The sequence below is a fragment of the Lampetra planeri genome, chromosome 31 (genome assembly GCF_965212315.1).
Source record: "Lampetra planeri chromosome 31, kcLamPlan1.2.h2, whole genome shotgun sequence".
NCBI lineage: Eukaryota > Metazoa > Chordata > Hyperoartia > Petromyzontiformes > Petromyzontidae > Lampetra > Lampetra planeri.
Genome location: NC_136137.1, coordinates 9,631,128 through 9,647,465, shown reverse-complemented (window position 1 = coordinate 9,647,465; position 16,338 = coordinate 9,631,128). Strand labels below are relative to the sequence as shown.

General features: G+C 52.2%; 1 protein-coding gene across 1 annotated transcript; it reads left to right on the top strand.

The window, feature by feature from the left end:
• Nucleotides 1-478: 478 nt before the first annotated feature.
• Nucleotides 479-16,058, top strand: LOC144729198 (nuclear receptor subfamily 1 group D member 1-like). The gene is made up of 7 exons (XM_078609251.1): nucleotides 479-1,151; nucleotides 2,262-2,350; nucleotides 2,471-2,615; nucleotides 3,516-3,973; nucleotides 4,432-4,617; nucleotides 5,995-6,205; nucleotides 7,187-16,058. Exons 1-7 carry the CDS (start codon nucleotides 830-832, stop codon nucleotides 7,381-7,383), a joined length of 1,608 nt encoding a protein of 535 aa, XP_078465377.1. The 5' UTR covers nucleotides 479-829; the 3' UTR covers nucleotides 7,384-16,058.
• Nucleotides 16,059-16,338: the final 280 nt, after the last annotated feature.

Genomic DNA, 16,338 nt, shown 5'->3' with positions numbered 1-16,338 from the left:
GCCGAATTTGTTTTTACTCGTTAGACACGTGCGAACAATGTGACAACCTCGTTGTTTTTTTTTGTTTGTTTGTAAATGAGCAGCCTGTCACAACTCGTAACATTCTTTGGGCCGTGGCACCGCGAAAGCTTTGCCCGCCCTAGATGGCACCAGAGAGTCCGCGTGTTTTCCCGTGGCGCTGCGCGTCAACTCCGCACGTGCCTGGCCTCACACCTGGGAAGCGCCCACCACCGGCTCGCTGTGGGCCCGCACGGTGGCTTCGCTGTCGCGTGCAGGCGACGCGACTCCACCGATGCACTCGGGAGACGTAAGGAGCCCGGATGCCCCGCCATGAAGAGATGGTGGTGGGATGGGGGGGGAGTTGGACAGAGGGAAGGGGGGGGGGGGTGTTTCACTCCTTTCGCTCGGGACAAATTTCGATTGCTCGATGGAGACACGATCCATGGTGCTGCTCGCCGGAGAGTAAGCAAAACTAAACTTTGTTTTTTATTTTACCAGGTAATGCCCACTGAGCTATTGAGCTCTTTTTTCAGAAGCGAACTGCTCACAAAGTCACAAATGATAGCTCAACGGAGTGGCTTATCGCGTGGAATTTTTTTCATCGCAGCCAAATACTCTAAACGCGCGTTGTTTCTAAATGTGAAGGGGAAAACAAGAGGACCCGGAGAAAAATGGTGACCACGGGGGGGAAACGCAAACTCCGAATATACAGGCGTCAGGGTCGGGGTCGAACCCACGCCTCCCTTGTATACCAGGCGGCGAGGTACTTCACACCTCGCCACCGTGGCGAGATGTGAAGCCACCGGAGCCGCCGGTGCAACCGCTGTCAATGTCCCGGTCATCTCGGCGTCTGTCTCCCACAGGCGTGATCGTGTTCGCCCGCTCGGCATCGCGCAGCCCGGACTGGCCGAGCGGAGCGCAGCCTCGCTCACCCTCGTCGCCCCGGCGCTGCCCGAGCGCGGACTCCCTGCCGCTCCCCGCCCTGGGAGCCGCCACCGCCGTCGCTGCTACCACCACCACCGCTCTCTTCCCCGGCCACGGCGCCGGCCTCTCCCAGCTGCCGCCCCCCCGGTGCCACCCACGGAAGGAAGGCCCCACCTGGCATCCATCCTCGCCCAGCCGGCCCAACCACGACAGCAAGAATACGCCCAGTACGACAAAAGCGGCGTTTTTAATGTTTCACGTCACTTAGAGATGGGTGGCTCAGGTGCCAGAGCACTCAACTGGTGAATGATGGCTCTCCCGAATATTTGTTCCACCAGGGAAGTGAAATATTTGTATCAAAATCAGCGAACATTTGTTCCACCCCTACTTAGATGTTCCCTTGGTTAAGGGTTCCGATGCTCTGCTACGTTAGTTCAGACAAAGTCATGACCGCACAGATGAGATTTTTAAAAAGTCAAACTATGCTGAAAGCAAAATGGCAGAGCGGTCTTGAAATGAAGGTTTGAGTTGAAAATTCATCAATGTAAACTTTGTGTTCCTGGGAGAACATATTCTGACAGCAGCACCGCTGAGACCTGGATTCAAACCTTGGCATCAGCCGCTCGTGCTTGAACTGGGTCATGGAGTGCAGCGAGTAGCTTCGGCCTGCTCACCCATGACTGTGCAAACGTGCCCATCATGGTTGTATTTTATAATTTAAAAAAATATTTCTAATAATGTGGCTGATTCCATCTCCTGAGAAATGAAGCCCAAGTTTGGTAGAGACGCGATGATCACTGCTTGCAGGGCACAGAGCGTGCGACAGGTGCGCCCCGAGTGCAGATTGAGAGCCCGTATTGGGATCGGCATTACAGGGACATCTGTCATTTACTTATCAGGGGCAAGAATACTTAGTGGTGCCTACAACAAAGTTGAAATCACATAAAGCAAACAACAATGTTACGGACTGAACATTTATGACGGTTGCCATATGAAAATAACGTTCAGATTGTTGTGTGATTTATTTAAATTTGAGCTGGTGTTTATGTGTGTACGTGTGTGTGAGCTGGTGTAAATGTGTGTACGTGTGTGAGCTGGTGTATATGTGTGTACGTGTGTGTTCATGTGTGCCATTGCACTCAGCCTCAAATGGGTACCTGGTGCGATGTGTAAACATCGGCACTGGGGAGACAAAGGCGGCCGCGCGTGGCCAATCCACCCCCCTTCGTGTGCCGCGCGGCCTTCGTAGTTGCCGTTCGCGAACAGCACTCGCCCCAACAGTCTGCTGAAGGCTACACGGGGGATCTTTGTCTTTGCCCCCTTTGTGCACGTGCCAGAGCTCAGCACCATGGTTCTCTACTGCAAAGTGTGCGGTGACATCGCCTCGGGGCTGCACTACGGCGTGCACGCCTGCGAGGGCTGCAAGGTGAGAGTCGGCTGGCCCAGGGCTCGCTCGGGGGAATCTCGCATCCCCAACCCTCCTTCGTCTCTCCGCGACCTCGTGCCCAGCCCTCTAACCGCGCTTCGGCGCCCTTTGTGCCGCCAGGGGTTCTTCCGCCGCAGCATCCAACAGAGCGTGCAGTACAAGCGTTGCCTGCGCAGCGAGAGCTGCCCCATCGCCCGCACGAGCCGCAACCGCTGCCAGTACTGCCGCTTCAAGAAGTGCCTGGAGGTCGGCATGTCCAAGGACGGTACGGCCGTCACGTCAGCCGTGGCACAATCGTCACAATCGTCACGCGTTTTGATGTAACTGAGATTTTTTTTTCTTAAATCTTCCCACTTTCGGATAGACTGCAGCGAGAAGTACACTGGGTGTGGTGTGTCCCACGTGCGGCAATGCGACCAATACAGACCCTGGCTTTAGCCTTGATGGGTTGACAAACCCTGCTTTGCGAGTTGTGACCAGGCGCGGTTCGTCCACAGGGGCGTTGGGACACCCCCCAACCAAGCAGCTGGAGATGAGAAATAATTTTTGTAATAAAAAATACTTTTCTATTTTTTTTTATTGTGTTAAAAAATGTTAAATATCATGATTCTTTCAGCGTAATGAAGATAACATTTTAAGTTGTTCGTATTAGAAACCGCTGCCACACCGCAGTCTGACTTGTGCCTCGGGGAGGTCTCGGGGCGGCTGTGAAGGAGTCCGAGTGAGAGATTTTCCTTCATTCATTGCGATTCGCTTCGCATTGTTAGCCACGCCGTTTGAGATCCATTCAGGGCGGTGAAAAAGGCGCCCATGGCTGTAATGAGACGACGTCACAACGCGAGGTTGCACCGTGCAAATAGAGCAGCTCACGGCCTACACGCTCTAGGCCTTGGGCAGTGTCAAAGGGGTGGTGTAGTGTGGACTTGGCGATCGTGGTGACAGCATTTGAGCGCTTTGTTGTTTTGTTTCGTATTGTTTATAAATGCCTACCGTTGGCAGATAAGACGAAAAAACATGATGAAGTTTTTTTTCATTAGAACGCCACATTTTCAGAGGTCACTCACAACAGCCCCACTTCGTGGAAATGTCACGAGCCGCCACTGGACTAGTAACGTAAAGCACAATGCGCCCCCCCCCCCCCCCACCACCATATCGCCCTGAGCAGCCGTGCGGTACGGCCGCACGCCCAAGCGGGAGAAGGAGCGGCTTCTCGCCGAGATGCGCAGCCTGGGCCTCGTCTCTGAGGTGCCGCCGGCCGAGCCCGATCTCCCCCCGGGTGGCGCCAGCCGCCCCGCGCCATCGTCGCCGCTCGCCACCGCCGGCCACCCGTTGGCCTCCCGTGGCCCCCCCGGGGGCCCCGCCAGCCCTGAGCTGGGACGGCCGCCCGAGGACCTGCGACCGTTCGCGAGCTTCTGCGAGATGAGCACGGACTGCGAGAGCGACGGCCGTGCCAGCTGCCGCAGCTACGGGGAGTGGTCGGACCCGGGCTCGGGCGACGGTGCCTACGATTCGCCGAGGGGCTGTGGCGGCGGCGGCGGCAGCGGTGGAGCGGCGTCTGCGGGGGACGATGTCGGCGCGCTCTCCGGATTCTGTCCGGTTCCGCACCTTCGGCCAAACGTCCTGGTAAGGCTCGCTGCGGGAACCTCCAGGTTCGCATGAGCACAATGGCACACGCTACGCGCGCTTCTGCAGCCGGTCGTCGGGGTGAGACTGCGCGCTGAGCGTTCGTTCTCGAGCGTGGGTGAGCACGGCGTGATCGTGGGCAGGTGAGCGATGGAACTAATAACTCTAATCCTTTTTTTATTATACCAGGTAAGGCCCACTTGAGCTATATAGCTTTCTTTTTCAGAAGCGACCTGGCCATAAATTATATCTCAACGAAGTGGTTTATCACGCGGAAATGTGTATAGCAGCCAAAGACTCTAAACGCGGGTTTCTAATTGTGGAGGCAAAAACCGGAGGACTCGGAGAAAAATCCACGCGACCACGGGGAGAACGTGCAAACTCCAACCCACCACCTGCTGTGTGCCAGGCGAGGTCGTTAATATCTCGCCGCCGTGGGCTTGGCCGTGTCTCTCCAGGCGTGCCCCCTCAACTCGAACCCGCTGGGGCTGCACGAGGGGGGCCCCCATGCGGCGTGGGAGGCTTTCTCCCACTGCTTCACGCCGGCCGTTCGTGAGGTCATCGAGTTCGCGCGCGGGGTCCCCGGCTTCCAGAGCCTCTCGCGCCACGACCAGGTCGCCCTGCTCAAGTCCGGCACGTTCGAGGTGAGGGAGGGGTGGAGGCGGGTGACTAGGGGTGGAGGCGGGTGACTACTGGTGGGGGCGGATGACTAGCGGTGGGGGCGGGTGACTAGCGGTGGGGGCGGGTGACTAGCGGTGGGGGCGGATGACTAGCGGTGGGGGCGGGTGACTAGCGGTGGGGGTGGGTGACTAGTGGTGGGGGCGGGTGACTAGCGGTGGGGGTGGGTGACTAGCGGTGGGGGTGGGTGACTAATGGTGGGGGCGGGTGACTAGCGGTGGGGGTGGGTGACTAGTGGTGGGGGCGGGTGACTAGCGGTGGGTGACTAGCGGTGGGGGCGGGTGACTAGCGGTGGGAGAGGGTGACTAGCGGTGGGGGTGGGTGACTAGTGGTGGGGGTGGGTGACTAGCAGTGGGGGTGGGTGACTGGCGGTGGGGGCGGATGACTATGAGTGGTCAGGTGTGAAGTCCCTCATTTTTACCGCCCTCTTTTCGTGATCAATTGCATCGCTCACTGCAGTTCTTAGCACTCACCCAGCCACTGGCACAGGGCTGTAGCTAAGAGTGAGACACTTGTGAGACTCGCCTTGAACACGGCCACTCGTGGATAACGTACATTGCTTCGGATAAACGATTTACCGCGAGAACTTGTGATCGGCACAATAGATCTAGTACTGCAGGGCATGCTCGAAGTGTTGAGAGTTCGGCGGAGGCTTAAAATGTGTGTCGCGACAAGTACAGATCACTTCAGGCGTGTTTCGCCATGCAGTATTGCAATCGCATCTTCCTCTAATGCTCTCACAATATAACAAAGGTCCGGACCATTACACACAATAGAGGCTACCGATTTCAAAAAATACCAACGGGAACCAATTCATTTTGCCGCATACGTCCAAAATAATTCGTCGAATGCAAATAAACCAATTTGGTTTTTTTTACCCCTCAGTCATTGAGGCGCCGTGTATTTAACGCAGACCGCCCAGGAACCCGAGCCAATTCGTTCCGAGCATAGCCGCTCCAGTTGTCGCTCGGTCGTTGTTGCGCGTTGTCGCTCGTTGTCGATCGACAATGATGGACAACGACAAGGATTCATCTTCTTGGTTTTTTCAGTAAAGTCACGTAGAAGGGAAATAATAAAGTAATACAAATTATTCTTATTATGTTTTATTTTTATTATTTTATTATTTCCCTTCTACGTGACTTTACCGAAAGAACCAAGAAGATGAATCCCTGCAGTCACGAAAGCTTTAAATCGAAACGACAAGGATGGACAATGACAACGATCGATGACCGTTGTCGATTGACGATCGCGCCACGAGATCCGTCGCCATCCGTTTCCCCCGCGGAGGATCCTCCTCCGGCTGCGTGCGTGTGTCGTGCGTGCGCGGGCGTGGCGGGTGGCAGGTGCTGATGGTGCGCTTCGCTTGGCTGTTCGACTCCCGCGAGCGCTGCCTCACCTTCCTGGGGGGCCGGCGGTTCAGCGAGGACGAGCTGAGCGCCATGGGCATGGGCGAGCTGCTGGTGGCGATGTTTGACTTCAGCGAGAAGCTCGAGTCGCTGCGCCTCTCCCCCGAGGAGCTGGGCTTCCTCATGGCCGTCACGCTCGTCTCCGCAGGTGCCGCTCCCGCGCCACGATCGAGAGCGACAGCGCACGCGGCTGAGAATTGCCGATACGGCGATGCGACAGCACAAAAAATCACAACCATGCACTGCATATGCATGTTGAACTTCTTTCGCGAACTACGTAGCCAGCCGTGCTAATCGGAGGTGCTAGGGAAGGGCAACAGACTGAACACAAACAGCAGTTCTAAACGAATTCGTTCTCAATCTAGATGTAAAAGCTCATAGCTCCACCGGCTACCTAATATTGGAAGGAAGAGCATTCCAGATGGCCGCGGAAGCCCATCTGAAAGTGCGCGATGTGGTGACCATCTTTGTTCGATGGTTAGCCAAAAGCCACTGCGAGGATGACCGGAGTTTATGTGATGATTGATGCTCCTTGACGAGATCAGAAAGGCATTGTGGTACATTTGTGGCAAGCACTTTGTGTGTATTGAGTGTGAAGTTATAATGTATTCGTTCAGCAACTGGAACCTGCGAGCCACTCACCACTACAGCCCCAAATTACACTCCAAGCACAACCGACCACAACTCGAGGAATCGGTTTGTTGACCCGTACGCGAAGCAGCCGAGTTCACAAATCACTGCATCATTTGGGCCCGTGGTCGGTCAAGCAGAGCTCAGCATTCAGAGCTGCAGCTAAGAGTGGGACATGACAGCGCCATGCTTCGTCCCACACAAAGCCAAACACCCTTTAATGGCATTAGCCAACATCCAACTTCAGGACAGCACTCCAAAAGTCCGGAGACTCCCAGTGAGGCTTTCCTCTGTAACAAAATAAATGCTGTTTTTATAGATTATGACCTCGCATTCCATATCCCGCATCGCCGGTGGGTACGCCCACACGAGTGCGCGTCGCGGCGCTGCGTCACGGTTGATTCGCACGGCGCCAAACTCGTCTGTGACGCCCACCGCCTCACGGTGCGCTAACGGGGGGTGGCCTCGCCGTGCCTCCTTCCTCTCTCCGCGCGATCAGATCGGGCGGGCGTGGAGGACGCCCGTGCCGTGAGGCGGCTCCACGAGGCGCTGACGCGGGGACTGGGCGCCCTGCTGGCGCGCAACCATGGCAACGACCCCACGCTGCTGTCCCGCACGCTGCTTCGCCTGTCGGACCTGCGCGCCCTCAACGGCATGCACTCGCGCAAGCTGCTCAGCTTTCGCGTCGACCTGTAGGCGCGCTCGGCCCCCGCCACCACCACCGCCGCCGCGCACCAGCCGTGCCGTCGCCGTGGCGCCGACGGCCACTGGCGCCGCGTCCGGTGGGGACGGCACCCGCACGCTCCGAGAGGGCCGCCATGTTGGTTCTGGGTCCCGACCGCACAGCTGCCCGGTGCTCTCCCGCGGGGCCTGTGAACCGGAGCTTTCAATGGAAGGGCACGCGACTCCGATGGCCATCCCTTGCGCATCGCGAGGCGGTCCCAACGCAAGGAAATGCGAACAGTCTGCGTTGGGTCGAGGCCCTCGGTGAAGGCCACGGGCTCGGTGGCGCGTGTGCGGTGCGCGCGCGCGAGCCACTAGGCCGAGAGGATGCCGCCAGAGAGGCCGCTCTCCATTCAGCACCCGCCTCGGAGACGCTTGGGGAGGACGTCATCGCTACAAGGGCCATTTCCAGGATGCTTTTCTTCACATAGTTGTTCATCTGTGGCGCTCGGGTGGCAGTGGGGGGGTCGGGTTTATGCAACCGACTCGCCACTCGCAGGCTCTGGGGTCGCAGCCGAGCCGGGTGGCGCAGTGTCTGGTTCCACCGCTGTGCGCGCACAAAGCCACCCCCGTTGAAGATTCACCCAGAATGGCGCAGCGAAGCCTCAGAATCATCGCTGCCGGGCTTGCCGAGTGGCCCTGTGGTGTGCGTTTTTTTTACCGAAATAAATACAAATATATATCTACAGGAGCAGCTGCACGCAGGCAAGAACGAGAGCATCGTCTCGTCATGTTTTCCAGTGACCCCCCTGATGCTGCTCGTCGTCGTTATGCTTTGCAGGAGGAGATTGTTTTCTCCGCATCATTATGGGACAAGTAGTTTGCCATCACAAGACGCTCGCGGTGAACCGCGCATCGAGGAAAGTGACGCCTCGACAGAGATTTGTACAACAAACAATATTTCTCAGCCTGGCGTTGAGTGGCGAGCAGATGTTGCGAGTGGGATGCCTGTTCCCGACAGGAATAGACGGAGCGCGACACGGTGATGAGGCTCACCGGTGAAAGCATCATCTTTCTGAAAAATGGAAATGGCGCGGCACAGCGGACCGTCAAATTACAACTCGGCACTCGGCTCGTCACTGCGCTCGGCATAACGTTACACTTTTCCCTCTTTGCTTAGATTATTCTTGAAGTGCAACAAAACAGCCTCGGGCGTTGGGGATCAAGAGAGGAGGAATTGATCAGTTAGCCGCTCCTAAAATGATTGGACGAATAAATTCAAAATCGGGCAGCTATTGAGCGTGGACAGCGAAGCACTTTGGAAGTGACCTTGGCTCGCATGCCCTGAGCACTGGGAATCCCTACGATTAACTTGCAGTCAAAGTGGATAAACGTTCATTCGTGGGTTGTGCTCTGTCCTGACGTGTGTAAGCGGCACTCTTGCCGTTTTCAGCATGCACTGGAGTCCCATAATGCACCGGGACTGCATTGTGTTTTGACGTTGCATTTATTTATCATCTCGTGTGCCACCTCTCATAATAAAGCCCAGGCAACTCTTTTTTTTTATCATTCCTGACAGCATATTCTTTCTCAAAAGAGAAGACAGATTCTGTGGAATGCAGAGCTGTTAACATTATGCAGGATCTTGGAGAGAGCGCGGTGTTTTTCGCACATGTTAACCCCATTATGAATAGTAATTAGCACGGTTGGCCATGTACGGTGCAAAATAAGTTCAACGTGGTACATTATTTGACAGCTCATCACTACGCTAGAAAAAGGGGGTTGCAAGCAAGGTTGCTGGTTTGCAATTGTATCTCGGCAATGCTGAGTGATCCCGTAGGATTGATATTCAACTTTCGCTCCCCCATGTCCCTTCAGCTTCAATGCCTTCAATGCATTGCGAGGCGGCGGTGGCGCACGCCTGCAATCCAACACCGTCGAGGCGAGGGTCGGTGCACCGCACAAAATGTTGCGAAGCCTCTTTCTGGTTGGGCATCGAGGAGCCATACTGTGGCTTGCCAGGAGAAGGCAGCGCAGCAAATGTGGACCTCACCTGATGCGTCCATATTGTTGCCCCATAGCACGGGCCGGGGTACTTCGGGTGCCCCCGGTTTCCTCCGACGTACAAACTCTCATTAATTGGCTGATAACACCTTAACCCGTTGCCATTCCGAGACGTCTGCAAGTTGCAGGGTGGGTCCTGTGCACCGCTGATTCTCGGAACGCGCAAGCGGTGCAGCGTAAATTATATTTGGAGAGGCGTAATAGTTCCGTTGTTTAAAAGGTTGTACTCAACGCAGAGAACTGTAGCGACACGACAGCAATCTACGATAGCTGGCGCCAAACTGCCACACGCTCTCCTGCATGGCCTTTTGGATAACGTAGGTGAACAACAAAACAGCCTTTGAGCGTTAGGGATTAAGAGAGGAGTAATTGAACAATATCCGCTGCTACTAAAATGATTGATGAATAAATTCATGTCCTTGTGGGAGAAAGTATGGCACAAAAACTCCTCAACAGATCCAGCCAATTCATCAGTGTTTATATGTGGGAGGAAACCGTGTACGTCATGGGAACGGAACCGGAAGAAAAACTGATTACGTACATGTATGTCATCGGAATGGGAAAGGGTTAATATTTAGAGGACCGCAGAGATTGGGCAATTGGTGGTGCCCACTTGTCTGTAGTTCGGCGCGTCTCTCCGAGAGTGGGTGGATACTGTGGGTGTTAGAAGTCGAAAGCGGGAGTTATATCATCGTCCTTGGTAAGAGGATGTTGTTACAAAGTGAAATGCAGTATCGTACAAAGAATCCTCTCATGTAAAGTAATGTTATATTTATACTCTGTCGACGTTGAACCCTACGTTATTGGCGAGAGGAGCGACTGAAGGAAAGCTTCGTCATGTTCAGCGGCGAAGCTGATTGGTGCTTGTTCCGGGTTGCAAATGTTGGACCAATAGGAGACCTTTGGCCCTTTTCCACGGGCACATCCAAACCACGCCAGCGCAAGCGCCCTTGCGGAATGCGAGCTTTCCCACTGGTTATTTGCGCGAGCGGAGACGGAACCGACCCGTGTAACTCTTGGTCTCACAAGGCATCTGAATTTAGCCCGGGGGGGGGGGCAAGCACGGGCCAGGGGCGAGGTTCCGCAGTAGAAACACAACCTGGTGCCTGCCGAACCCGGGCCGGGCCAGCGCGGCTCGCTTGTACAATGGAAAAGAGGTATTTAAGTCCACCACAGAGGTTTGCAGACCTGTGCGTTTTATTACAGTAGTTGAGCGGCGAGTTTGATTTGTTCTATGACCGATTGTGTGCCCCCTCGGCTAAAGCTTTGTGAGTGACAATCTGCCGTTTAAATTAGGGTCCGTGCTGAGGCACAATGAAATATCTTCATTTGCAAGTTGATTAAGGAGGTCGGCTTTCTTTAAAAAGGTTTCTACCATCCAACCGCTGCTGTCCACCATTGTGCGGATGGTTTGTAGCAAAGCACAGCTTGAGATTCGACATGCACAAGTTGTTACTTTTTCATGAGAGTAAAAAAAATAAGTGTTTAGCGGTCATGAAACACAGCCGGGAATGTTTAGTATGGGGTGGCTGGGTGGTAGCATCCACTTAAGGCTCCGCGAGCCCCATTCGGTAGACAGCAGGGTCCCTGTGGTAAATGTGTTTCACAGTAAGCACACGATTACGGTTCTGTGATGTACAAATCAGCTCCGCTGGAGGATTACATAGCCATTTGCCATGCTTTGTACAAAAACGTTGTTTGACATTTCCGGCGACAAAAGCCTCCTTTGTTATGTGCCACAATGGTGTTCGATTTAATGTACACGTGGAAGATGCAATTGCACTCAAAAAGCAGCATTTCAAAGACTCTGTCTCAAATTACACACGTGAAGCCGCAATCCCATTCGCTGGGTCGTCTTAAGGTCACCCGAAATCGGATGATGAGAAAACTGACGGATAAGAGCTTAACATGGTTTTATTTTTGGAAGTAATAGAGGTGAAATATTAGAATACAAAGACATGCAATGACTAATCTAAAAGAGCCGTCCATCCTTTGCAAGGATTATTGAGGACACTTGCTGGCTTTTATTAATGTTTGAATACTTGGCCCAATGTTACACACAGTTTTTATGGGGTTTCTTTTTTTCCTGCATCATTATTTATTTGTAACAGTTTATATTCACACAACGTGGTTGACATTCGTAGGCAAGGCCCATTTGGCCTGGTTGGTATGTGTGTGAAAGTACTATTCAGTCGGGAACATGGAAAGTATGCATTTTTTTATGTACGTATAAGCACCGGGTTCTACATGATCGTTAACGATGGCAAGATTTACACGAAATGGCTCACCGTGATAAAGGTGCGTGTGTGGCAGTGCCACGGGTAGAAATGATCTTCACTCGAGTCCACCTTGACCGTTGATGTTTTCAAGCCTGATTCCGTGACATATCAGTAGCGTGTGACGTGTGAGGAAGCGTGTGTGGACCTGCCATCTGGATTCCCGGAGCTTGAGATTCGTGGGATCCTCGTGGTGAGTGCCCTGAAACGTTGTGAACGGGCCTCACTGAGGATATCGGGCATTTGGGCTGGTGAGCCGCTCCTGAAGTGGCGCTGCCCCCCACAAATAATTTACCGGTTGATACAGACTATGAACTATTCTACCAGACAAGGCCCACTAAACTATATTGCTCATTTTCAGAAACGACCTGGCCACAATCAATAGCTCAACGAAGTGGATTATGGCGTGGAAATGGAAACAAGCCAAATACTGTAAACGCGTGATGTTGATTCTAAATGTGGAGGGGGAAAACGGAGGACCAGGAGGAAAATCCACGCGACCTCGGGGAGAGAGAAATGCAAATTCCAAATATACAGCAGGCGTGATGGTTGCCACCTCTGATTTGCGAAGATTTTACAAAAAATCAACACGTGTAATGGGAATACAAAATATCTCACGATGCCAGAAAAGATAAACTGTATGCAAATGCATCGTCCTGGGTGGTGTATTATTACACAACTGATGTAAAATGGTGCTTTTAATGTCCAGGAAGGACTTGCAGATTTACTAGGACAGCGGCGACCTCAAAAAGAGACATCCTGGGGAAACCCCAAGACAGGTGGAACCCCCTGAGGCTTGAACGATGTAGACATTAAAGTTGGGGCCATGTGTGAGAAACGCCTGAAATGCAGGACCAGCTTATTGGACAAGTTCCTGTCTTAGCAAGACGGTCGAGGCAAGATCTTACTGTCTGCAGTTGAAGTTAATCGCGTGTGCAATGTTTCTGTGTTTCATAACTTTATTGCAACCTTCTAATGTTGAACTGCATCACATGTCAAACAGAGGGACTTTGCCCCTCCTGTTTTAAAGCACTGTTGCATGTGACTGAGCTGTAAAATTCAGCCTATGTGTGTGTGTTGTGTGCACCTATGAATGTTGTCCTCCCCCCGCACCTCCAATTAGCACGGTTGGCTACGTACGGCGCGAAAGAAGTTAAAATACACAAAGTACATCAAATGAATGAGGTTGAGAGGCCCGATCTCAACCCTACCTTCTTGCCTGGGCAGCCTAGCAAGAGACCCCCGAGAGGCGATCTAGGCAAAGGAGAGGCACCTTGCTTGGCCTGTGAGGTAAAGTCAAATAACTCGGCATGCTGGATCAGCAAATTAGGCCCAAAATAGGACAATGTGAGACAAGTAACTAAGATGAACTATTACTTTTATAAACGAATGCATTATTCTTGTTAAAAGTCTCCGCGCATTGATGCCCATATACAAAAAAAGGTCAGCTGTTAAAACGTAAGCATTGCATTGATGACCATGTGATCCCCATCCAGCCAATTGGCGTGCTCGGCGCCCTATGTTGTCACAGTCTTGTGCAAATTGCAGCCCCGTGTTAAACGGGGCAAAGTCAACTATAACGTTGTGCGAAACAACGTCAATGTTTGACAATTGCACCGTTTAACTTCATGTATGTGTGTTGAACTTCTTTCGCGAACCACACTCATCAGAGGTGCGGGGGTAGGGCAACAAATTAAACACATAAGCAGTTCTAAAGAAAGGAGTTGTCAATATAGATGATTTTAAAGTGCATAGCCCCAGTGGCTTCTCAATGTCAGAAGGAAGAGCATTCCAGACGGCTGCAGAAGCGCAACTTTAGCTGAAGAACTTCTGCAGGTTCCATCGAGGGAAGCCAGACTTTGTTATTTCTACAGTTAGTAGTAACCTTTACACAAATTAGCCTAAGTTAGTAATCCTATTAACATGGGATTTATTTTTAAACTTCCTCGGATGGTGAACTTGCATCTCTTTTTCAGCATAAAGGCAGAGTGCTAGAGAGTTAAAGCGCCCAGGGATTGGCGAATCTATGCTGAAAAGGTGGAAATGTGGCTTAGTTGGTGGAATGTACTGTTCATAGAGAGTGCCCTTAAGCTAGCCTACAACAGATGCACCTTACTGTTGGTCGGATGAGCAAAATAATCTGGCACGGTGAGTGGTCGCCGAATGGGTGAAGCCCCCGATGGTTACGTGTGACTTTCTTGAAGTGCTCCGTTTGAATGTGCCTCCCGAGATGACGAATGTAAGCCGAGGAGCGCGTCCCATAAGCTTGAAGGCCATTTGATGCGAGACGCACATCATTTCCCTCGCGTGGACAAAACCCGGTGTGACGCGTGCATTTCTCAGCTTTGGAACAGCGCGACCGTGTGCGGGTGTGGAATCTGCTGCACCTTGAGGGGTGTCGACTGCTGCCTATCGGCATCTACACAGGGCCGACTTAATTCCCAGCCTGGTGGACGTCTCTCGATTGGGAAGCATCGTGTGTTTACAACGACCGAAATAAGTTGTGCGAGATTCATTTATGCGGGCGTGCGTTTGTCTTTTGACTTTGGTCGGAACTTCGTGCGGGCCCCCGGAAGGGTGATGTCGCATTGGAGACGCGGCCATGGCTGGCGCGAGAGTACGCGCGTGGATGAACCGCACGCGGTGAAGGGCAGCACGACACAGGGCATCGCTCCGAGGCGCCGGACTGGTGACCTATGAGCAGCGCCGAAGTTGGATTCACCCAGGATATTAGAACCGCGCTCAAGTGAACGTCGCTGGCCTTGCGCTACACACGAAAAAAGGTGCTCGCCACCACCGCAAAGCGTCATGACATCGTTGACACGTGGTGTTGCGATCACATTTTGGGCCAAGTTTGTGTGCAAACTACGACCTTTATGCAGGGAGAAAACATTTTTAAAAATCCATTCTGATGAGTTCAAATTATCACTGATGTCATATCAGCAGCTCCGTGGTCGGTGTCTCACTGCGGTCACGCGTGTCATCGTCGCTCGACTAAGCCCCACTTGGGCTACGTCACTTGGTGAGGCTTCGGTGGCCCAATACGTTCCGTTGACGTCGTGCGAAAAGGAATCCTGCGTGAACCCCCGCCTCGGCGTCGATACTTTAATCACTTTACTTTTTAGTGTAAGCAAAATGCGCATCGGAAGCAACGCACTTACTGCTGTACCTATGCAAACGTTTGGTGAAGGAAGCGACCAGGGCAGGGCTGCAACGGCTTTGTGGAAATGCTGTTAAGAGAAAAAGCTGGGGATTTGCTTTGGAAACAAAATAGCACTGTAATGAGTGGAACATTAAAGTAAAAGTGTTGCCATCGTACAAGGCGAATAAGGTGTCTTCGTGAAAGAATGTTACAGCGAATATGAGTTGTTCGAATGAGCAATGCCCATGTTCAAACGTGTTGTTGGCAGATGTTTCTGTGGACATTTTTTATAATGAGGAAGTTCTACCAACTTTTTTATGCAGCTATTGCAGTTTTAAAAAAAAGTCGGAAAATGTACAAATTCTCCTGTATTGCAATTATCACCTTTTTGCCAAATATTATTAGTCTTTCTGCACCCATCTTCTGGCTCCGTGTTCAAGCGGGGTCGGCAGTTGATCTTGCTTGTGGCTTGTATGCGTTTGATTTAAATAAAACCACGCGAGATGTTAGCATCTATTTTAAGTGTGGTGAAATGTTCTAAGACGCACACTCAGTCCTCTCGTCTGTCAGAACTATTTAACTGCAAGAACTGTTTGCCTGTAACTACCTTCCCTCTGAGTTTACGTTTTACCGGTGCTGTTGGTGACCGTGACGCAGGTGATGCAGGAACGCCCGAGTCTGGTTTTGCCAAGTTCCTAAATCACGCACCCATTTACTGGATCATAAAATTACCTTATGAGATGCTGCCTCTGCTGTTTCGTTATGCTGGGTACACAATGTAAGAATAATTCTCACTTTGCTGTCATTTAGCCGCATTAACAAAGCAGCATTACTTCGTTTTCAGATTTTAGTTTTGCCAAAAATGTTCGTGTAAACTTCATGAAATGTACATGTTGCCAGTGTGGGTGGGTGAGAGAACCAGGGATGGAATGATTTCTGCGACAAAAAAATATTTAATTGTTGGTTCCTCCTGACGTGGCATGACTTGAGTGGTTTCCAATTTCTTCATGTGGCCAATAACAATGAATTGTGTGATAAACAATTTGAAACAAGTAAGTTAACGTATAATTGACTATCATTCGTCATATAAATACATGGGCACAACTGTCAAGTTTTGCTGCTTTAGGTGATGCCGATTTCTGTTCTGGCCCACGGACTAGTTGTGACATTCACTGCACTGCACCTGCCTGTCCACAAATCCCAAATAAATACTACAATGGTTCAAACAACATTTGTTTTACCAATTTCTTCGTGTTAACTTTTCCACCTTCTCAAGTATGTGACCATGTGGGTGTGGGGGGGGGCATTTCCTGCTACATTTACTCTCCACGTCATCTCGCACAAAGGCCACCGTTGCCAACTTCCGCCGAGTATACTCGCTGAAGCCATTGCACCGTCAACGACGCATCGTGGCAGGGCACTCCCGAGTCCCCGGAGTGTGGGCGGGATGGGATAACATCGCGGCCAATGTCTCACTCGTTCAAAACATCCTCAGACATTTCTGCC

Bases quoted from the DNA above. Each gene is read 5' to 3' on its own strand.
- LOC144729198 (XM_078609251.1), top strand. From the start codon at position 830: ATGTCCCGGTCATCTCGGCGTCTGTCTCCCACAGGCGTGATCGTGTTC. The intron at 2,351-2,470 runs GTGAGAGTCGGC...TTGTGCCGCCAG, and splicing joins ACGCCTGCGAGGGCTGCAAG to GGGTTCTTCCGCCGCAGCAT. The intron at 4,618-5,994 runs GTGAGGGAGGGG...GGCGGGTGGCAG, and splicing joins TCAAGTCCGGCACGTTCGAG to GTGCTGATGGTGCGCTTCGC.